Below are 23,183 nucleotides of genomic sequence, written 5' to 3' on the forward strand. Positions count from 1 at the left end.
ATGGAATCAAAATTAGCTCTGATATTCCACAAGGGAGAGAAAAAAAGGAAAAATCGGTGTTTCAGGCCCTCACAAGAGTACTCACACCACCAGGTACTACAAGTGTTAGTAGTTTCTTGGCCTGTCAAGGGCTATGATCAAGCATCTTGATATTTTTGCCCTTTTAGCCTCAAGATGAAAACCTTGTCTGTATTTTTTAGCCCCAGCCCATGCACTAAAAACATTATCTAACAGTGGCTATCCCCAACTTCTCTCAGTTCACTGGGTTTTGGGACCCGTGTCCCTTGCCTGGCAAGTGCTGCCCATTGATGGCGAGTCCCCCCATCATAACAAAAGGCCAAGTACAGTTCCACTGTCCTTGATTCACATAATCAGGATAATAACAGTTTATTCTTCCTGCCCCAATAACAGAGAAACTGGAACTCCAACAGGAGCCAAAGTGACCATCTAGGCAGAGTGGGTGTGCCTATGCAAATGAGATCAGCCCCTGAAGTTCTTTTCCACAACCTGCCACAATTCACCACTAGATGTCAGGGTAGAGCTCATTCTGACTCTGCTTACATGTAAAAACAAGCAGTGGGAACTTACACTTGTTTCTTGTCTGAAAATCTCTCAACAGCTTGATGATGCCTTTCTAGAGGAGGCCCTGGACAGCGTTGGATCAAACAGTAAAGATGAACCAGGCCCTCCTTGTTTTTGCTCAACGCCGCTACAAATTGTTGAAGTGGACTCCGGGGATGATGACTATGAGGAGTTTAGGAGAAGGCTTGGCATGGAGCTAACTGAGCCAGTGCCACGTCGTGAGTGTAAAAAATTCATGTGGACTATTTTACACATTGCTGTTTATGCTGTCCTTAATCACAGTCTTAAGGGAAAGTTTTTCGAAGATTGTGAGGGCTGCGTCATAGATGCGCCAGGCCAGCGACACCATGACGGTGTGCCTTGGACTTCAGTGGATATAAACTGCAAGCCTGTGTGCTGAGCTGTGTTTGGCAAGTTTATTAAACACTGTTATTGCCACAGGTTATGCTATGCAATGTCTGTGCTTAACTTAAGAACATTTATCGCAAGGGTGACCTTGATAAATGCTGTGCAATTCAGTGGATGCCCTGGCCGTGTTTTAAAGAAATTGACCAAACTGGAAGATGCCTGCTTACAGCGTTCTATTGACCATCTGGTCTGCACACAAAGTTACAGGACCCTGCTTAAGAAAAAGACTATTTGTAAGAAATCTAAAAGGATTAAGTTAGAGAATGGTGAGGGGACAAACATGTGATATAAAACTTGGTAGCTGTCAATAAAAAAAAAATCTGTTGAAAAGTGACTATCTGTGACTATCTGTGTTTGTCTCTGCAGGCCCGAAAACATAGGGGATAAGCTGTCGGGAGGGAAGGCCTGTAAGAAAGTCAAAGGGATTATCCTGAACGTAGCAAACTTTGGAAGATCAACTTTGACTGTTTGAAAGATCTAATCCTGGACTATTGCATGGGCCTGCGAGAAAAAACCTCAAAAAAGATAGCGGTGCAGCAGCCCTCTGTCATAAGGAACAAAAATCAGTGGCAAATAGAGACAAAAACCCTTAGGAAAATGCAGAAAGTTGTTTACAACAAGAGGTTCATGGGCTTTTGAAACTGGATATGAGATGGTATATTATAAAATAAAAAAGGGGTCTATTCCTGAGGTACAATGGTGGGAGCTGGGGGGATCTGGCTGGTGCCTTTCCTGTGTGATTCATGAGTGGCTCTGCGACCATTAATGCAATACAGCTGGGGGTGGGACTTCACATGTGGTTATGCTGCATGATAACAGGTCCTGGAGCGGCTTGCTGCTTCTCGCTAGCAAAGCACCTGTGAGAGACAGCCCAGACTGGAGAGAGTTCAAGGGGCACAGGGATCCCATGGTCCCAGGCTGCACCCCGGGGATCCTGTCACAATGGTCACACCAAAAATCACATCGTTCTTAGGTTGCTTCCAAGCCCAAGAGACCAGTCACTTACCGCAGATCAACTGGTACCCTAGATCCTACGCCAAAAACAACACCTGTCACCAATCCTATTATAAAGGTTTATTAACTAGGAAAAAGGAATAAGAGAGTTACCTGCAGGTAAAAGCAATCAAATAGACACACGCCAATGAGTCACCATGTAAATCTGAAGAGTGATAGATTTTTAGTGATCTGTGAATTCAAAGAGTCTTTCAGGACAGACATCAGAGGCAGCCCCTGGAGATCTCTGGCTACAGTTCAGAGTCTCTGGCCCTTCTGAGTTCAGACAGCCAAAATGACGCAATTTCTTCTTAGGGATTTTTATTCCCTTCCCCCAGAGTTCAAGAGCAGGGGACAAGTTCCCATCCACGTTGCCTCTATATGGATGGGGAGACGCAATCAACAAAGGGTTTTGTCCTCTGATGTCCCACAATGGTTTGTCAGGTGTCTGCTTTTGCTGGGCAGGAAATAACCCCTCTTGTGGCAAACTCGTATTTCACACTTGGTCTTGTTTCTCTCTGCACTGTGGGCGTTTACAGTTTCAGAGCAAACACTTATAACACGGGATATTGATGTTATCAGTGAGATTAATGCAGGCAGCAACATACAAGCAATTCAGAGAGTCTAAACATGAAAGACATTCTTATAAGACTAATACCTCTTTAGAGCAAATCTAACACACAGGTGACCTGGTCTGGTCTCCAGCTGTGAGGTTGTAAGTTCTCAGCTAATGCCTGCAGCCTGGGTAAGAGTGGGCACAGACCGGCCAGCAGCACGCAAGCCAGGCTGTTTTTCTCATCCGCCAGTTATCCTGATTCACGCAGACGCATGAATCCACATTCCTTTGTCTAGGGCCGGCTTCTTTATCAACTACCTCCAGAGCATATTTCCAGCATACAGACATAACTCTTTCTACACAATCTGCGCATACACCACACAGTGGTGTTCATGACCAATGGGTTACCAGTTTTTACATGATACCTGACAAGATGCTGGTTGGCTAAATATTCTATCAATGGTGTTTTGGGTGTGCCCATCCCCAAGAGGCATAAAAGGCCTCTTGGGGCATAAAGGGTTAAGGATATGGATGCCTGGAGGAGGGGGAGAAGATGCAGAGAGACATACAGAGGGTTTCCCCTCCTTATTTAGTTGCCTTCCAGGTGGGCGTTGTCACCACCTCGCTATACAGCACATGCTCAGCTTCAGCAGGTTTTGGTTTTTTTGTCTTCTGGGTCCTGTGGGCCTGTGAGGCCGGGAATTCTATGAGCACGTAGGCGACTTCTGAGCCCTGGTGGGAGAGGAAAGAGACATGGTGAAGGGCGGATGGGGGGGGGTGCACAGACGCTAAACACCTGGGTTCTGGAGTGGAGAGTACGCCTATTAAATAGGTGGCTGAAAAGACACTGGAGGACAAGATCAAAGTGATCTCAAAAAAAGGGAGAATTCTCCTGAAATCAGTAAAATGGAATTCAGGGAAGTGCAAAATACTCCCTTTAGGAAGGAAAAATTAAAGGCAGCAGGACAGAAGGGGTTTAACTTGTACGGAAGCAGCACTGCAGTAAAGGAGTTCTAAGTGGAGCACAAATTGCAGATCAGTAACAGCACAAGATGCTGCTGAGAAAAAGGCTAATCTCATTCTGGGGTATATGAACAGGATTGTCGTGTGTAAGACACAGGAGGTAACTGTTGTCCCACTCGGCACTGGCGTGGCCTCAGCTGGAGACTTGTGTTGAGTTTTGTGTGACTCACTTAAGAAAGATGTGGACAAACTGGAGAAGGTCCAGGGAAGAGCAACAAAAATTATCAGAAGTTCAGAAAATATGACCTGTGTGGAAATGGTGAAAGAATCGGGCATGTTTAGTCCAGAGATGGGAAAGCTGATGGGGGGGAGGGGGGGACACGTGATAACCATCTTTTAACATGACATTATAAAGAGGACAGTGCTCAATTGTTCTCTGTATCCAGTGATGGTAGGACAAGATGTAATGGGCTTAATATGTGGCAAGGGAGATTTAGGTTAGATATTGATTGAAACTTTCAATCTCTAAGGGTAGTGACTAGGGAGGTTGTGGAGTCTCCATCACTGGAGGTTTTAAAGAACAGTTGGACAAACACCTGTTGGGATGGTCTAGGTTGAAGTAATCCTTCCTCGGCACAGGGGGCTGGACTAGATGGCTTCTTGAGGTTCCTTCCAGCCCCACATTTCTGTGATTCAGTGGAGGTTTGGGGTCATGGGGAAAGGGATGATGAATTCCCAGCCCTGCCTCCTGTGTGAGCAAACCCTGTGCAGCATCTCTTTGTGGCTGTTACCTGGCTGCCCCACCCCAGAAAGGCAGCTGCATCTCAGGACTGGGCAAAAGATTCAGGCCTTGCCGTTTCCAGGTGGTTGGACTGTGCTGAGGTTTGAAGCTTAGCCTATAAATCCATTCACGTTACCTGTTCCATCCGCTCTCCTCCGGCACCTGTGGCTTTTGATCCCTTATTATCGCAACCAGGATCCAGGTTCCTGGTGTGTTCTCTGGGCTCAGATCCCTTGGTGCTTCTCAGAGGCTTTGGAACTAAAACAGAACCAGATGAGAACAGAGCTGAAGTGGGGAGAGATTGTGAGGAAATGCCTAGCTACAATGTGCAACCTTGAGAAAGAAGAAGGTAAACTCAGCTTTGTAACTATTGATTTCAGTGCGTGTGTGATTTTGGGGCTTCTGCCAGGACACAGTGGGAAAATGGTCCAACAATTTATCTGAATTTGTTTAAATCTATATTTTCGTAGCCCAGAGGCATGAAGATGACTGCACATTTTAAATTATTTTACCCCTCACTTTGCCCTAACCACAACCAAAGGTCTTAGTGCTCACATCAAATGAAACGATTTGTCTTCAATCAAACTGCAGCTGAGTTGGTTATTTGACATGTCGAACATGTATCACTACACAGTGGAAAGCCTATAAATATTTTTTTAGAACTCTAGCCAGGGCCGACTCTAACTTTTTTGCTGCCCCAAGCAAAATAAATAAATAAAAAAAAAGCGCCACTCAGCCATAACAATCCCCCCAAGCGCCGCATTACCCCGCTGAAACAACCCCTCCGAAGCACCGCCCTTCCGTGCTGTAATAAGCCCTCCCAGCGCCATCCCCCCTCACCGAAACAACCCCCCTGATCGCCACACCGCGCTGCCCCATCAAAACAACCCCCCCGAGCACCGAGCCACTGAAACAACCTCCCCAGCGCCGCACACTACCCGCCAAAACAACCCCCCTGAGCGCCGCCCCGCTCTGCTGAAACAAACAACCCCCGAGCACTGCCCGGCCGAAACAAACAAACAAACAAAAAAACCTTAAGCACCGCCCCACTGAACCAAAAAAAAAAAACCCACAAAAAAACCCTGAGCGCCGCCCTGCCACCCGAAGACTGGCCGCCCCTTACTAGGTGCCGCCCAAAGCACGTGCTTGGTCGGCTGGTGCCTGGAGCCAGCCCTGACTCTAGCTTCTTATTGTACTTTGTCTTCTCACTGAAAGGTACATACCTTGTTTACCAGGCATATTTTAGAATTTGGTTTCCATACCCAAACGGTGGTAGGACTCTTTGTGGTTGTTAATGGTTTAAAATTATTTACACTGATCACTACAGAATAGTTTTTGAGGAGACCATATCGCAGGAGCAGGTGGGTGATCACAGGGAGATCACTCACCTCTTTTCTTCCTATGGCAATAGCAGATGAGAGCAGCCAGGGCTCCACCCAGAAGCAAGACACCACCAGTTCTCAGCAGAATATCACGGGTATAGTGTGAGGCTGTTAATGCTGCAGACAAAGAAAAGGGAGGGAAAGGGACATGAGAACAGCCAGGCAGCCCTGGCAAAAGGTCTGGGACCCACAGAGGAATCCGCCCTTAAAACAAATTTGCTGTGACGACAACCTCTCACTATGTTGTCTACACACATTCCATCTGTAACAGGCTGCTCCCCTTCCAAAGAGGGGAAGGATGGTCCAGTGGTTATGGGGCTGCTCTTCAGCACTGGCTATGGGGATTCAATTCCCTGCTATCCTGCAGCCCCCGTGTGGTGGCTCATCTTCTCTTTGCCTCCATTCCCCATCTCTGAAAAGGGCACTGAGGGGCAAAATCCATTAACAACACTGTGAGGTGCTCAGATAATAGGTCACGTCACCATTGACGTATGATAGATAGAAAGGGTGTGTGTGTGGGGGGGGGTTCATCTCTACTTTGGTTTCTATCTCCATGTGAAATCTGTCACCTCATCAGACCCCATTTCCCAGGAGAGCTCCTGGGGATGGTTCCCCTCCAATGGGAGCAAACCAGGAGCTGGATTAAGAAATTAGGGAAGTCTCACCTGTCACAGTGACAGTCACGGCCCGGCTCCTGGGAGATGGGATCCACCTCCCATCCACATTCTTCTCGTACCCGCAAGTAAATTCCCCAGTGTTGTTGGGACCAGCCTGAGGGATGCTGAGCACAGAGATGTTCACAGAGTTGGTGCCAGACTCTGTGGTGCTGACGTCAGACCCTGCATCCCCAGGAACGAGATTGACACTGTCCTTGTAGAAGTGAAACCTCCGCTGACCAGCATCCCAGGGGGCCGTGCAGGTGATGTGCAGGGGGAGCCCTTCGCTCACCACTCCAGATGGGGGATCCATGCTCAACAAAGGCTGGGGAGGGGGATCTGTGGGGATTAAAAAAGGACAGGGGTCAGCAGCGGCATGGCAGTGGAGAAAGTGGAGAGGGTGCCCAGAATTCAGTTTATTTACAGCTGAACTTTATTCTCTCTCCAGTGTCTCGTGCTTCTCTTCAGGATCCTGAGGGGCTCCCCACACAAATAAGTGAGAGCTGGGCTGGGGTGGGAATTGCTTCCTTCAGATACAATGTGGGGCTGTGACATGGGGGTCAGAAGGTGGCCGGGGCACCTGGCCATGACTCATTTTCTCTCACCCCTCCATTACTAATGCTCCAGCCCCTGATATTTACGGAGATCTCAGTAGATAGGGAGGGCACAGTTCTCTCTGCAGATCTTGCCCACTCTGGCCAGACTGACTGAGAGCTGGGTGGTCCTGGTGGGATTCTACCATCCCAGAGGGGAGAGGCACAAGATGGCCATGTTGGATGCCCAGATCTGTTTCTGTTTGGCAGCCATGTCCTGGCTATGTTGAGTAGCCATAGGTTGTGCTGCTCTCTGAAGGGCGGCCATATTGGAAATCAGGCAGCCATATTGGATAAATGTGTCCTGGGCCGTGCTGAGCAGCCTCATTTTGTGGCTGTGTTGGCATCAGAATAGCAGCCATGTTGCCAGTTATGTGGTCATGTCGGGCAGTGAGAAGGCCATTTTCCCAGTTGGGCAGCCATGTTAGGCCTGAATGTTGTAGCGTGAGGCTCATCAGGAGCATGAAAGAGCAAAGAGGGGGCAGAAGAGGAGGGGAGTAAAAGGAGCAGATGTAAATTTAAAGACTAGAGTCCAGCATGGAAGGAGGAAGAGAGGATAATAAGCAGAAGTGGAATCAGAAGAGGCAGGAATGGGGACCAGAGGGACGTTAGCGCTCGTGCTGCTCCAGTTCTCTGGCCTGTGCGATGCTGGAAGTCAGACAAGATGAACACAGTGATCCTTTCTGGCCTGGCAACCTATGGAGTATGAGCTATGATCCATTGACTGGCCTGGATTATCCAGGTCTGGGGCTCTGGTTTCTTTGCCTCAGCTGTGAGTTCCAGCTGGCCCCTCCTGGCTGAGATGGGGGCCACGCTGGAGTTCAACTCCCTTCCTTGGCTGTGGGGTCCGTGCCTAAGAGGAATGAGTTGGGGGAAGGGCAAAGCAGAGAGGCTGGGGGCTGGTCTGGAGAGCAGAGGGAGGGGAAGACGATTGTTCTGCGGAGAGGAGCATCTGGGGCAGAGGGGTCAGTGGAGAGGGGAGAGGAGAAAGTCTCAGGCTCTGGTAATGGCTGTCTGGACAGTCTGGCTGGGGAGAGGCAGGGGGCACTGGGAGAACTGGGATCATGGTCTGGGGCTGCAGCAGCACAGATCCTGGCTGTAGCTGGGAAGGGATGGAGAAGGGTCCTCCCCAGTGATGACTCTCATGTCTCACCCACCCGCAGGTGGAAATGGGGTCTAACCCATCACTGACACCAGGACAGGAGGGCTCCTTTCAAATGGGAGCTTACTCCACGCTCCACTGTCCAGGACAGACAGGTGCACATTTCACTGTCTGCTGTGTAAGTTGTGCTGATCAGCCAGGTGTCCTGGCTGGAGACCCCGTTGGAATCCGTCCCCCTCTTTGATTTAATAATTTATATCCCCGGTTGATTCCTCACTCCTTAGACCCAAGCACCTGAGCGTGACCAGCTCCCCTCAAATATAGATGGGGTGAAGCAGGTCTAGAGAGAGTGTGGGGGGAGGTGCAGTGTCTAGTATAGAGATAGAGAGGGGAGCCCCACAACAGGAGGAGGGGAGATATATGAGAAAAGTCCCTGACACACACAGACACAAACCACCCCGATCTCCCTGCCCAGCGCCGCCGAACCCAGGCCGATGGAGATGGGCTGGTTCTTCCCAGGTCCGATCTCCTGGCTGGATGGGGTACCCGGTGCAGACAAGTGCACAACCCAGAGACACCAGAGCTCTGATCCTCAAGGGGTGAGTGACCCTGCCCCCGGCTAAGCACCCAGCTGAGATACGCCATCCTGCTGCCATGTCGAATTGGATTCTGCAGCTTTGTGACCCCAGGGGCAGCCCAGCATGTGAGGGGAACAGGGTCTCTGGGAAGGTACCGGGAGTGGTCTGGGCTCAGGGAGAGGGATGGGGCTGCAGTGGGGTCAGGAAAACAGGGGTCAGGGTTAGATACGGAAGAAGGGTAATACCCAACAGGGATCTCTGGAAGGGCCCGGGAGCTGGGGGCAGATGTTATCAGGTCAAATTCATCTCAGGAATTAGATGGGGATGGAGAAATTTCCCTGGGAAACTCCCTGCACCCCTGAACCTCACTGAGCCAGAACCCTGCACTGTGCCCACATTACCAGCAGGAGGCCAGACATCTCTGTGTGGGACCAATGGATGGACTGGGTTGCTCAGTGCACAGCAGGGGTACAGGACAGATGGTCTCTGTCTCAGCTGTGAGCATCAGCCGATCACTCCACTGGGACCGGGGACCTCTTCAGAGACCAAATTCCTGACTTGAGAGAAGGATTTGTACCCAATGGTGCTTTCATGCCTGGGGCCCGAGCACCTCAGGGCAGCACCTTCCCCTCCCGTACACATGGGCCATAGGGATCTTGGTGAACTGATGCTGGTAGGGGGTCAGGGTGACACCAGAGATTGATCCCACTTCTGATAACAATTATGAATGAAGTGGCAGGGCAGAGGGCATAGAAGTAGATGACTTGTGAGCCAGGATGACAGGGCTGAAGGTTCTCCCACAGCAGTGCCCTCTAAGTGACAAACTTTACTGATCAGCTAGGAGCCCCTCCCCACTGTTGGGGTGCCCAATCCCAACTGACAAGAGACAGCCCCCAATTTTCAGACGTTACTGCTGGCTGGGAGTCCCTGAAACACAAAGCAGCACTATAGCCTCTCCTCCCGTAACCCACTAGAGGAGCCAGAGATCCATGGAGTGACACTAACCAGACATGGGGGGGTTGGTGGCCCTGTCTGGAGCTGAGTGACCGGGCGGTGTCTCACCCCGTGAATGGAGGAGAGAGACCCCGCCAGAGGGACAGCAAACAGCAGGAGATGGGGGGGTCTCACCTGTCACTGAGATGGAGATGGTTTGGCTCCTCTTCGATGGGATTTCTCGCCCAGACACTGTCTGCCAGAATTCACAGCTGTACTTTCCAGCTCGCAATCCAGACTCCCCCGACAATCCAATAAAGTCAGTGTAACTGTACTGAGGTGAGGGTAGTTCCTTGAAGTGGATTATCTGGTAGTCTCTGAAGAAACGGACCCTAAACACGGTCGGTGCCCTGGCAGCTGAGCACGTCAGGGTCACAGCTTCTCCAGTTATGTAGACAGGCTGCTGTGGGGACTTGGTGAGATGGGGAGCTGGGAGGGGGTCTGGAAAAGACAAGGAGGTTGGGGAGGAGATGGTTCGTACTTGGGAGGCTGGTGACACAGAAACGGAGGAAGGGCCTGTCACGGAGTATAGGGGAGTCAGGCCCTGCACCCCCGGGCTCCCTGCCGATTCACCAGGACTCTCAGCCAGCCAGTAAAGCAGAAGGTTTATTTAGACGACAGGAACACAGTCCAACACAGGTCTTGCAGGCACAGATAACCGGATCCCCCCCTGTTAGGTCCATCTTGGGGCCCCATAACCCCCATCGGGGATCAGAGCCCTTTCTCTCTGCTCTGCTTCCCCTCTTTTCCCCAGCCAACTTCAGTCTGCCCAACCCCCTCCGGCCCCTCCCCTCTGCTCAGCTTCTTTCCCGGGCCAGGAGGTCACCTGACCCCTTTGTCTCCAACACCTTTAGCCAGCACCTTTGCAGGGAAGGTGCTCGGGCCATCAGTTGCTAGGAGACAGAGTGTCAGGCATTTGCTGCATGGACTTTTGCTGCTAGACACTTAGGATCTGTACCAAGCCCCCAGTAAGACCAGTCCCACTTCGTCACAGGGCCAGTGAAGAGCAGAAGAGGGAGGGATCCTGGTCACAGACCCAGGGCTGGTGCAACCCATTAGGTGACCTAGGCGGTCACCTAGGGCACTGACATTTGGGGGGCAGCGACCGCGGCGTCTGAACATCTGGCTGCCGCGGTCATTGGTGGTATTTCGGGGGCGGGATCTTTCACTGCCTCCGTCGGGAGCGCCATTTTGGGAGCAGGACCTTCTGTCGCCTAGGGCTTCAAAAAGGCTGCCGGCGCTCCTGCACAGACCACAGCCAGCCCCAGCTCAGTGCCCAGGGACCACGTCACTGCCAGGCCTTGCAAACACTGAGCAGCAGAGATCTCACTGCCGGGGAACCCAGTGGGACCAGGTTCCTGCTACCTGAGGGGGGCAGCTCCTGCCCAGGGCCAGCTCAGCCTGCAGGGGCTGGGAGGGGAGGGCTTGTGCAGCTGAGACCAGGCAGTCGGGGAGCTGCTCCCAGCAAGCACAGATGAGGCTTCCTCTAGCTAAAGGCAGGTCGTAGGAACATGCCCCAGGCCCTGGCTGTCCCCGGGGAGCGTCACACACGCTCTCTCCTGAGTAGGTTGTGCTGATCACTGAGGTGCCCTGGCTGAAGACTCCTTTGGGGATCTGCTCCGCGCTGTGGTTGAGGAGCCTGTATCCCGTTGCCCTCTCACTCCTGGGAGCTGAGCGCTTGAGGGTGACTGAGTCCCCTCGGATAGAGATGGGGTGCAGGGAGCCAAGAGAGAGCGTGGGGTGGTGGAGGGTTTGGAATGGAGATCGAAGGAGGAACCTCCACAAAGTGAGGAGGACGAGGAGATAGATGAACAAAATCCCTAACATGCACAAACCTCCCCGATCTCCCTGCCCAGTGCCGCCTCCCCCAGGTTGGTGGAGAGGGGCTGGTTCTTCCCAACTGGGCTCTCCCAGTCATACGGTCGTATCCAGTACATGCAGGTGCATGACCCATAGCCCCTGTGGCCCTGTGAGATTCAGGGTTTGAGGGAAGCTATTTCCAGGTGAGCCCCGAGCTGAGCTGCTCCATGCACCCACCACATCGAATTGGATTCCTGCAGCTTTGTGACCTCCGGGGCCATCCAGCATGCGAGAGGAACAGGCTTTCTGGTGAGGTACCCAGGGAGATCAGGGCTCAGGGAGAGGGACAGGGCTGCAGGGAGGTGTGGAAAACTGGGGACAGTGTTAGATACAGAAGAAGGGTCACACCAAGCTGGGAACTCTGGAAGGCCTAGGAAGTGAGGGGCAGATGTTACCAGGTTACATTAATCTCAGGGATTAGAGGGGGATGGAGACTTCTCTGTGGGAAACTCCCTGCACCCCTGCACCTCACTGAATCCCAACCCTGCACTGTGCCCACATGTTACCCAGCAGGATGCCGGGCATTTCTGTGTGGGATCTGCTGGCTGGACTGGGTTGCCCAGTGCCCAATAGGGGTAGGGGACGGGTGGTCTCTGTCTCAGCTGTGAGCATCAGCTGGTCACTCCACTGGGACCAGGGACCTCTTCAGAGACCAAATCCCTGCTCTGAGAGAACGATTCGTACCCAATGGTGCTTTCATGCCCGGGGCCCGAGCACCTCAAGGTAGCATCTTCCGCTCCCATAGACATGGGCCGTAGGGATCCTGGTGAACTGGTGCTGGTAGGGGGTCAGGGTGACACCAGAGATTGATCCCACTTCTGATAACAATTATGAATGAAGCAGTAGGGCTGAGGGCATAGAACTAGATGACTTGTGAGCCAGGATGACTGGGCTGAAAGTTGCCCCACAGCTGTGCCATTTAAGTGACAAACTTTACTGATCAGCTAGGAGCCTCTCCCTGCTGTTGGGGCACCCAACACCCCCCGCCACCCATGGTGTGTCTGACATCAGGGCCTGACACTGACAAGCTTTAGATGTTACTGCTGGCTGGGAGCCCCTGAAACCCAAAGCAGCAGTATACCCCGCCGAAAACCCACTAGAGGAGCTAGAGTTGCGGGGAGTGTCACTAATTAGACATGGGGGGTTGAAACTGACCAGGTTGGTGGCCCTGCCCAGAGCTGAATGACCGGGCTGTGTCTCACCCCAGGCACAGAGCAGAGATACCCCACCACTGGGCCAGCAAACAGCAGGAAACAGGGGACTCACCTGTCACTGCTATGGAGATCGATTGGCTCCTCTCCGATGCGATTTCTCGCCCAGACTCTGTCTTCCAGGATTCACAGCTGTACACGCCGGCTTCCGCTTTAGACACCCGTGACAGCTTAATAGAGTCGGTGTATCTGTACTGAGGTGAGGGGAGTTTCTTGGATTGGATTTCCTGCTTGTCTCTGAAGAACTTGACCCCGGACACGGTGGGCGCCCCTGTAGCTGAGCACGTCAGGGTCACATCTTCTCTGGTTACGTAGACAGGCTGCTTTGGGGACATGGTGAGCTGAGGAGATGGGACGGGGTCTGGAAAAGAGAAGGGGGTTGGGGGAGGAGATGGTTCCTACATGGGAAGCTGGTGACAGAGAAGCAGAGGACGAGCCAGTGAAAGAGCAGAAGAGGGAGGTGACTGGGACACCCAATTCAGCCAACCCCAGCTCAGTGCCCAGGAATTTCATCACCACCGGTCCATGCAAACACTGAGCAGCAGAGATCTTACAGCTGGGGAAGCCAGTGGATCCAGCATTCCCTCCTTGGCATGTGAGGGGGCAGCTTCTGCACAGGGCCGACTGGAAGGGAAAGGCTTGTGCGGCTGAAACCAGGCAGTCAGGGAGCTGCCCCCAGCAAGCACAGATGAGGCTTCCTCACGCTAAGGGCAGGTGGCAGGAACATGCCCCAGGCCCTGGGTGTCCCCGGGGAGCGTCACACACGCTCTCTGCTGAGTAAATTGTGCTGATCACTGAGGTGTCCTGGCTGAAGACTCCTTTGGGGACCTGCTCCGCTCTGTGATTGAGGACCCTGTATCCCGTCACCCTCTCACTCCTGGGAGCCGAGCACTTGAGGGTGACTGACTCCCCTCGGATAGAGATGGGGGCCAGGGAGCCAAGAGAGAGCGTGGGGTGATGGAGGGTCTGGAATGGAGCTTGAGGAGGGAATCTCCACAAAGTGAGGAGGACGGGCAGATAGACGAACAAAGTCCCTAACACCCACACACCATCCTGATCTCCCTGCCCAGTGCTTCCTCCCCTAGGCTGGTGGAGAGGTGCTGGCTGTTCCCAGCTGGGATATCCCGGTCGGACGGGCATATCCAGTACGAGCAGGTGCATGACCCAGAGCCCCCCCGGCCCTGTGACATTCAGGGTTTGAGGGAAGCTACCCCCAGATGAGATGCCCCATGTCACCACCATGTTGAATTGGAATCCTGCATCTTTGTGACCCCAGGGGCAGCCCAGACTGTGAGGGGAACAGGCTCTCCAGGGAGGTACCCAGCCCAGAGCTGAGTGACCGGGCTCTCTCACCCCATGCGTGAAGCAGAGAAACCCCACCACGGGGCCAGTACACAGCAGGAGACGAGGGACTCACCTGTCAATGCTATGGAGATAGGTTGGCTCCTCTCCGATGTGATTTCTCGCCCAGACTCTGTCTTCCAGTATTCACAGGTGTACACTTCAGCTCGCAATCCAGACACTCCCGAAAGCTGAATAGAAGTGGTGTAACTGTACTGGGGTGAGGGGAGTTCCTCCCGTTGAATTTCCTGATCATCTCTGAAGAACCGGACCCCGGACACAATGGACGTCCTAGACACTGAGCACGTCAGGGTCACAGCTTCTCCAGTTATGTAGACAGGCTGCTGCGGGGACACGGTGAGCTGGGGAGCCGGGAGGGGGTCTGGAAAAGACAAAGGGGTCGGGGGAGGAGATGGCTACTAGGGAGACTGATGACACAGAAGCAGAGGAAGAGCCAGTGAAAGAGCAGAAGAGGGAGGGATCCTGGACACAGACCCCAGCCAGCCCCAGCTCAGCGCCCAGTAACCACGTCACCACCAGTCCATGCAAACACTGAGCAGCAGAGATCTCACTGCCGGGGAACCCCGTGGGACCCGCATCCCCTCCTTGGTACCTGAGGGCGCAGCTCCTGCCCAGGGCCAGCTCAGCCTGCAGGGGCTGGGAGGGGAGGGTTTGTGCGGCTGAGGATGGGGGTGTCGGGGAGCTGCCCCCAGCAGGCACAGATGAGGCTTCCTCATGCTAAGGGCATGTGGCAGGAACATGCCCCAGGCCCTGGCTTTCCCCAGGGAGCGTCACACACGCTCTCTGCTGAGTAGGTCATGCTGATCACAGAGGTGCCCTGGCTGAAGAATCCTTTGGGGATCTGCTCCATTCTGTGATTGAGGACCCTGTATCCTGTTACCCTCTCACTCCTGGGAGCCGAGCACTTGAGGGTGACTGACTCCCCTCGGATAGAGATGGGGAGCAGGGAGCCAACAGAGAGCGTGGGGTGGTGGAGGGTCTGGAATGGAGTTGAGGAGGGAATCTCCACAAAGTGAGGAGGACGGGCAGATAGACGAACAAAGTCCCTAACACCCACACACCATCCTGATCTCCCTGCCCAGTGCTTCCTCCCCCAGCTCAGTGCCCAGGGACCACGTCCCCACCGTGCCTTGCAAATTCAGAGCAGCAGAGATCTCATTGCCAGGGAACCTCTTGGGACCAGCATCCCCTCCTTGGTACCTGATGGGGCAGCACCTGCCCAGGGCCAGCTCAGCCTGCAGGGGCTGGGAGGGGAGGGCTTGTGCGGCTGAGGCCGGGGGTGTTGGGGAGCTGTCCCCAGCAGGCACAGACCAGGCTTCCCTGCACTAAGGGCGGGTGGTAGGGAGGTTCCTCAGAGACCTGGGCAGCCCCTGGGAAGCATCAACCAGCCCTGGTTCCACTGGGCCCTTGGGGTGTGTTTTAAACAATTTTTTTTTCTGCATCAGAGGGAGCATTTGCATAGACAGGGAGTGATGGGGATGGGGAGCTTTTCCAGTCCCCAAACCCTGACCCCGTGTGATGGGTATTGACCCTGGACTGGCACTAAGAGGGGTAACAGGAGCTGGAGAGCTTGTTCCATCTGAATCCTGCAAGTTGGTGATCCTGGGCAGCCCAGCCTGTGAGGGGAACTGGCTCTCCAGGGGAGATCACGGCTCAAGGGGCAGGACCAGGCCACTGAGGGGTCTGGAAAACAGGGGTCAGCATTAGATTCAGAAGATGGTCACAACCGGCAGAGATCTCTGGAAGGACCTGGGAGGTGAGGGGCACCTGTTACCCATTGAGCCATGCAAACACTGAGCAGAAGGGAACCTCACTGCTGGGGAACCCAGTGGGACCAGTGTCCCCTCCTTGGTACCTGTGGGGGGCAGCTCCTGCCCAGGGCCAGCTCAGCCTGCAGGGGCTGGGAGGGCTTGTGCGGCTGAGACCAGGCAGTCAGGGAGCTGCCCCCAGCAAGCACAGATGAGGCTTCCTCTAGCTAAAGGCAGGTCGTAGGAACATGCCCCAGGCCCTGGCTGTCCCCGGGGAGCGTCACACACGCTCTCTGCTGAGTAGGTTGTGCTGATCACTGAGGTGCCCTGGCTGAAGACTCCTTTGGGGATCTGCTCCGTGCTGTGGTTGAGGAGCCTGTATCCCGTCGCCCTCTCACTCCTGGGAGCCGAGCGCTTGAGGGTGACTGAGTCCCCTCGGATAGAGATGGGGTGCAGGGAGCCAAGAGAGAGCGTGGGGTGGTGGAGGGTTTGGAATGGAGATCGAAGGAGGAACCTCCACAAAGTGAGGAGGACGAGGAGATAGATGAACAAAATCCCTAACATGCACAAACCTCCCCGATCTCCCTGCCCAGTGCCGCCTCCCCCAGGCTGGTGGAGAGGGGCTGGTTCTTCCCAACTGGGCTCTCCCAGTCAGACGGTCGTATCCAGTACATGCAGGTGCATGACCCGTAGCCCTTGTGGCCCTGTGAGATTCAGGGTTTGAGGGAAGCTATTTCCAGGTGAGCCCCCAGCTGAGCTGCTCCATGCACCCACCACATCGAATTGGATTCCTGCAGCTTTGTGACCTCCGGGGCCATCCAGCATGCGAGAGGAACAGGCTTTCTGGTGAGGTACCCAGGGAGATCAGGGCTCAGGGAGAGGGACAGGGCTGCAGGGAGGTGTGGAAAACTGGGGACAGTGTTAGATACAGAAAAAGGGTCACACCAAGCTGGGAACTCTGGAAGGCCTAGGAAGTGAGGGGCAGATGTTACCAGGTTACATTAATCTCAGGGATTAGAGGGGGATGGAGACTTCTCTGTGGGAAACTCCCTGCACCCCTGCACCTCACTGAATCCCAACCCTGCACTGTGCCCACATGTTACCCAGCAGGATGCCGGGCATTTCTGTGTGGGATCTGCTGGCTGGACTGGGTTGAGGATCCTGTATCCCGTTACCCTCTCACTCCTGGGAGCCGAGCACTTGAGGGTGACTGACTCCCCTCGGATAGAGATGGGGAGCAGGGAGCCAAGAGAGAGCGTGGGGTGATGGAGGGTCTGGAATGGAACTTGAGGAGGGAATCTCCACAAAGTGAGGAGGACGGGCAGATAGACGAACAAAGTCCCTAACACCCACACACCATCCTGATCTCCCTGCCCAGTGCTTCCTCCCCTAGGCTGGTGGAGAGGTGCTGGCTGTTCCCAGTTGGGATCACCCGGTCGGACGAGCGTATCCAGTACGAGCAGGTGCATGACCCAGAGCCCCCCCGGCCCTGTGACATTCAGGGTTTGAGGGAAGCTACCCCCAGATGAGATGCCCCATGTCACCACCATGTTGAATTGGAATCCTGCATCTTTGTGACCCCAGGGGCAGCCCAGACTGTGAGGGGAACAGGCTCTCCAGGGAGGTACCCAGCCCAGAGCTGAGTGACCGGGCTCTCTCACCCCATGCGTGAAGCAGAGAAACCCCACCACGGGGCCAGTACACAGCAGGAGATGAGGGACTCACCTGTCAATGCTATGGAGATAGGTTGGCTCCTCTCCGATGCGATTTCTCGCCCAGACTCTGTCTTCCAGGATTCACAGCTGTACACTTCAGCTCGCAATCCAGACACTCCCGAAAGCTGAATAGAAGTGGTGTAACTGTACTGGGGTGAGGGGAGTTCCTCCCGTTGAATTTCCTGATCATCTCTGAAGAACCGGACCCCGGACACAATGGACGTCCTGGACACTGAGCACGTCAGGGTCACAGCTTCTCCAGTTATATAGACAAGATGCTCTGGGGACACGGTGAGCTGGGGAGCCAGGTCGGGGACTGGAACAGACAAGGGGGTCGGGGGAGGAGACGGTTCCTACTTGGGAGGCTGGATACTCAGAAGCAGAGGAGAAGCCAAGGAAAGAGCACTAGAGGGAAAGAGCTCAGTGCCCAGGAACCACGTCCTCGCTGGGCCATGCAAACAGTCAGCAGCAGAGATCTCACTGCCCGGGACCCGGTGGGAGCAATGTCCCCTCCTTATGGGGCAGCTCCTGCCCAGGGCCAGCTCAGCCTGCAGGGGCTGGGAGCGGAGGGCTTGAGTGGCTGAGGCCGGGGGTGTCGGGGAGCTGCCCCCAGCAGGCACAGAACAGGCATCCTCACGCTAAGGGCAGGTCATTGCTTTGTGCCTCAGAGCCCTGGGTACTGCTGTGGACCATCATCCATGTGGCCACCTGGGGTCTGGCCCATTGACTGAGTGGATCTATGGCCTATGGACACCAGCTGAGGATTGTCCCCCTTGACTATCGTGGAGCTACATTGACACTGATCTGGCTCTACCCAGAGACTCCTTTGGAGGTCTGGGTGATTCTCACCAGCTGGGATCTCGCTCATCCACAGCAAAGTCTCTGATTCCAGCCCCCTGGTCCGGCCCTTGGGGTGTTTTAAACCAATGTTTGGAGGTTTGGAGGTTCTGCTGTGGCGCAGGGAGCGTTTGCACAGACAGGGGCTAATGGGGCTGGGGAGGGTTTCCAGTCCCCAAACCCTGACCCCGTGTGATAGGTATTGACCCTGCACTGGCACTAAAAGGGGTAAGAGGAGCTGCAGAGCTCGTCACATTGGAATCCTGCAAGTTAGTGAACCCAGGGGCAGCCCTGTGTGTGAGGGGAACAGGCTCTCCAGAGAGGTACCCGGGGAGATCAGGGCTCAGGGAGAGGGTTGGGGCCACAGAGGGTCTGGAAAACAGGGGTCAGCGTTAAATACAGAAGATGAGTCACACCCAGCAGGGATCTCTGGAAGGACCTGGGACTTTAGGGTCAAATTCATCTCAGAAATTACAGGGGTGTTGAGATTTCTCTGTTGGAAACACCCTGCACCCCTGTACCTCGCTGAACCCCAACCCTGCACTGTGCCCACATGTTACCCAGCAGGAGAGTGAGCCTCTCTGTGTTGGATCCACTGGCTTTACTGGGTTGCCCAGTGCATAGCAGAGGTAAGAGATGGGTGGTGTCTGTCTCAGCTGTGAGCATCAGCCGGCCACTCGACTGGGACCAGGGACCTCTTCAGAGACCAAATCCCTGACTTGATAGAGGAACTTTGTATCCTACTGTTTTTTGGCTGCCAGGTGCTGAGCACCTCAGTGGAGCACCTACCCCTTCAATACACGTGGCAATAGGGGATCCTGGCATATTGGCGCCAGCAGGGGGTTGTTGTAACATGATAGAAACCAATCCCTCTCTCGATAGAAACCATGACCGAGGAATCCAGGCAGCCACAGGGCTAAAGACTTACAGTAGGGAGGCTAGCTCAGTGGTTTGATAAATCCAAGGTGGTGAATTCAATTCTTAAGGGAGCCATGTAGGGATCTGAGGTGATAATCTGTCTGGGGATTAATCCTGCTTTGAGCAGGAGAGTTGTCTAGATGATCTCCTGAAGTTCCTTCCAACTGTGATTCTGTGACAGTGCCCAGCCTTGTCTCTAGCATTGTGAGCCTCCCCACAGCAGTGCCCACCTGGGACCCCAGTGTTGTAAGCTTCCCTGCAGCAGTGCCATTTCTTGTTGATCAGGTGGGACACCTCTGCCCACTACAGAATGTCTAAGATGCCGGGAGTGGCCCTGACCAGAGAAGGGGTGAAGCTGAAGTGTTGGGGTTTGCGACCATATGGGGCTTTTCCATAATATTGCCTCTGATTACTGTGCATGTCTGTTTCCCCTACGTGCTGCATGGCTAACTAGGTTGAGGGAAAATGTTGTTTAGTCTTTGCAGAGATCTGGGTGTGAGTAAGGCCTAGTGGCCTGGAGCTCAGGGCCCCATTCCCATGGAGAGCTCGAGAAGACAGTGATCACTCCAACTGCCTGGACATTTGGTGCCTAGCAACTAATGCCCAGGGATGTCCCACCCTCTGCAGGAAGGCAGCCAGCATTGACCAGCTGGAGAACAAAGCTCCAGCCAGGCTCCTGCATTAGTGCTGAGGACCACACTGGGACCCTGCTGCCCTTTCTGATAGAAGAATCTGTCTCCTGAAACCTGCTCACGCTGAGGAACCAAGCACCTGAGGGTAGCCCGCTCCCCTGGGAGATACACTGTGTACCCGTGGTTGGGAGAGCGTGGGGGCTGGCGGGCGAGCTAGAACAGAGGCAGAGGGGTCAGTGCAGAGGGAGAGGCCACAATGGAATGAGGAGAATGGAGAAGGGGGCAGAGATGGTCCTGGAAAGACATGATCACAAACCAGCCTCATCTCACTGCCCGGCACCCGTCCTGGGAAATACACCACGGCAAATAAACAACCGCCCATCTCTCTCTCTCTCTCTCTCTCTGGGATCTTTCCATAGATCCCAAGACCAGAATTGACCATTGTGATCATGGAGTCCGACCCCCTGTGTCACCCAGGGCCTAGGACTTCCCTGAACTGACTCCTCTGTGACCTAGAGCAGATCTCTGAGAAAAACTTTTTGGTCTTGGTTACACTTGCAGATGTAGAGCACTGAGAGGTAAACCAGCCTTCAGAGACCACAGCAGGGAAAACGCTGATGTGTGTTTACATTGTCAGCTGCAAGCGCACTGGTGTGGCCACATTAGCAGCTCTTGCAATGCCAGAAATAGCAGTGCATTGCGGTAGCTAGCCCAGTGTGCAAGTGGCTGCAACGTGCTTTTCAAATGGTGGTGGGGTGGGGGTGGAGTGTAACAGGGAATGTGTTGTGTGTATGTGGGGGGAGAGACAGTGTGTTTTGGGGGGCTGAGAGTGTGTCACCATGCTATCTTGTAAGTTCAGACAGCAGGAGACTCCCTCATCACCCCCCTCACACAGACTCACAACAGGAGCATTCCACACTAATGGTTGCTTTATCCTGGAGCAGATAAGCATGTGGGCTGTCAGAAACAGAGCTTTCAAAACAATGAGAAGAGAGGCCACTTGACTTCAGGGGATTATGGGACATTTCCAGAGACCAATCACAGCACAGTAATGGAACACCTCATTCACACTGACACATGGGCATTTCAGTCGGGGCGCAGCAAGCTTTCTGCTTCTCGTAGAGGTGGGTTACTAGGAGCGCTCCAGCTGCAGAGTCCAGGCCCTCTATGTGCCTTGCCAGTGTGGAGACATCGGGAGTTAGGGCACCCACGGCTGCTTTATTATGCTCTAACTTGCAAGTGTAGCCAAGCCCTCAGGCTTGATTCAGAAGTTGCCAGCGCTGGAGAATCCACCACGACCCCTGGGGAACGGTCCCAGTGGTGAATCCCCCTCACTGTTAATATCTACACCTTATTTCCAGCCTGAATTTGTCTAGCTCCAGCTTCCAGGCGCTGGGTCATGTTAGATCTTTGTCTGTCGATTGCCCAATTTCTGTTCCCATGTAGGAACTGCTGCACTGTGACCAACTCACTCTTAACCTTCTCTTTGTTACTCTAAACACCTCCAGCTCCTGGGGTCTCTCACTATAAGATGGACCCGCCCTTTGTGCGGCTGGGCAAATTCCAGCTCCCCCCATCTGTGAAACTTAACACCCCCCATCCCACAGTCTGCTCCCCCCATATCCTCCCACTGACCCCAAATCTGCTGCTCCTCCATCCTGTGCATGGAGGAGATGACAGAGTGGGTGGGACAAGACTGTTACAAGGAGCAATTCAGGGAGAAGGGCAGGAGCCAAAAAAAGAATCTGCCTTTCTCGCCAGGGATTAGGGGCATGAGCAGCAGAGCTGGGGGGGGGGAGGGTCCTTCATGTGCCTGGGGGTCACCAGGATCCCCTCTCTGCACATCCTGGGGGAGTGGGTGAGGGGATGATGCGCATGGGAGGATCCTTAATCCACCTGGGGCACCCCAAGATCCCCCATTCACCCTCCTGGGGAAGGGGGTTCAAATGGGGGCATGGTTGTTAATGCAAATGTTTCGACCCTGAGACACCCATTTGCATCAGGGTATTCACCCCAAGTTCTCTGTCAGGGGGGAGGGGAAGAATAGGGGAAAGAACCCATCAGCCAGCCATGAGAGCTGCCTAGCTGTAGCTAGAAGGCTTCATAGAGAAATAGAAATGAGGAAGCTCAGGCGGATGTGGGGAAGGGAGGGGGGAGTTTTTCTACCCACTGCATTTCCTTGGGGGTCTCTGCAGACCCTGCTGTTAATGTCCTGCTGGGCAGGGCTGGGTCTCTGCCCCCTGACCCTGAGCCCTGTGTGGGAGCCCAAAGTTGGGGCACAGAGAGCTCCCCCCTCCCCACAGCCCCATCCCGATGGGCCCCTGACCAGGGGGACTCAGTGTAATGGGGAGGTGGGTGCTCAGTCTCCATGGCCCGTCCAGCCCTCGCTCTCTCTGCTGAGGCTGCCAGTGAGGGGCTGGGTAGCGCCCATGGGGATGGGGGCATCTTCTTCCCTATGGGACCCACCACATGGACCCCCCAAACAGCCATCAGCTGAGGTCGCTCTCCCACCCCCATGAAGTGGAGCTGCTGCTGCTGCTGCAGGTTCCACAGGAGACACCTGTGACTGGGGCAGCCTGACCCACTCAGTGGATGACATGAGGGCACCCGGGGATTCCCCCTTCTTTAGAATGGCCAAACATCACAGTGTGAGAGTAGGGAGATCCGTGCCACCACCCCCATTGTCCAAACCCCACCTCCACCGCGAGCATCTCAGCAAGGACAGGAGACGTTGTTACCTTGAGGGGACACCGGCCTGGGGAGCATCTGGAGAGAGGCTGGAAGAGAAGAGAAGAGACGAGCGGGGGTGAGAGCTCTGGGGAGAGGATGAAGGGAGTAGAAGGATGGAGGGATGTGGGTGGGAGGATCCCCAGGCAGACTGACAGAGGGAGGGATGTGGACCGAGGGAGGTGACTTACCCAGCAGAGGCAGTAGGAGAGTTAGCACCATGCTGAGCTGGTCGCTCGGGGCTGGAAGCTGGGTTCTCAGCTCAGCCGCTGGCCCTGTCTGGACGCAGGGAGGGGAACGGGCCCCTCCCCTCTGATGGAGGCAGAGGAAGTCACAGCCTCAGGCGTGGTCACTGCTCAGCTCAGGGACTGGAGAGACACCGGTTCCCCATGCATGCGGAGGGGAGCTGGCCTTTCCCACGGCTGACACTGGTGGGAGGGGCTGGAGCAACTGCCCCAGGTAACCAACACCTCCAGGGGTGGGCTAGGGACTCAGCGGGGCTAAAGGAACCTAAAGTGAGTTAAACCGGTTTACACCAGCTGGGGACCTTCCCCTTTGAGTCCAGTGGAGCTACGTCCCATTGACC

The 23,183-nt window shown here is 54.4% G+C and overlaps 1 protein-coding gene across 2 annotated transcripts; it reads right to left on the bottom strand.

Annotated features, from left to right (window-relative positions):
- Window positions 1-2,072: 2,072 nt before the first annotated feature.
- LOC120380204 (alpha-1B-glycoprotein-like) lies at window positions 2,073-22,895 on the bottom strand. 2 transcript variants are annotated; one of them, XM_039497714.1, is made up of 10 exons: window positions 22,789-22,895; window positions 22,609-22,647; window positions 17,494-17,799; window positions 14,076-14,381; window positions 12,714-13,019; window positions 9,723-10,028; window positions 6,331-6,660; window positions 5,672-5,782; window positions 4,420-4,541; window positions 2,073-3,271 (listed from the first exon to the last, which is right to left on the bottom strand). In XM_039497714.1, exons 1-10 carry the CDS (start codon window positions 22,817-22,819, stop codon window positions 3,125-3,127), a joined length of 2,004 nt encoding a protein of 667 aa, XP_039353648.1. In that variant the 5' UTR covers window positions 22,820-22,895; the 3' UTR covers window positions 2,073-3,124. The 2 variants fall into 2 exon arrangements, with proteins under 2 accessions (XP_039353648.1, XP_039353649.1); XM_039497715.1 differs by lacking the exon at window positions 9,723-10,028.
- Between the last annotated feature and the right edge of the window lie 288 nt (window positions 22,896-23,183).

This window comes from Mauremys reevesii, linkage group 13, assembly GCF_016161935.1.
Source record: "Mauremys reevesii isolate NIE-2019 linkage group 13, ASM1616193v1, whole genome shotgun sequence".
In the NCBI taxonomy this organism is placed as follows: Eukaryota; Metazoa; Chordata; order Testudines; family Geoemydidae; genus Mauremys; species Mauremys reevesii.

Excerpts from the sequence above, each read along its gene's own strand:
- LOC120380204 (XM_039497714.1), bottom strand. The coding sequence starts at position 22,819 with ATGGTGCTAACTCTCCTACTGCCTCTGCTGG. Across the intron at positions 14,382-17,493 it reads TATCTCCATAGCATTGACAG|ACCCCCTCCCGGCTCCCCAG; the intron begins GTGAGTCCCTCA and ends TGTCTTTTCCAG. Across the intron at positions 6,661-9,722 it reads CATCTCCATCTCAGTGACAG|ATCCCCCTCCCCAGCCTTTG; the intron begins GTGAGACCCCCC and ends TAATCCCCACAG.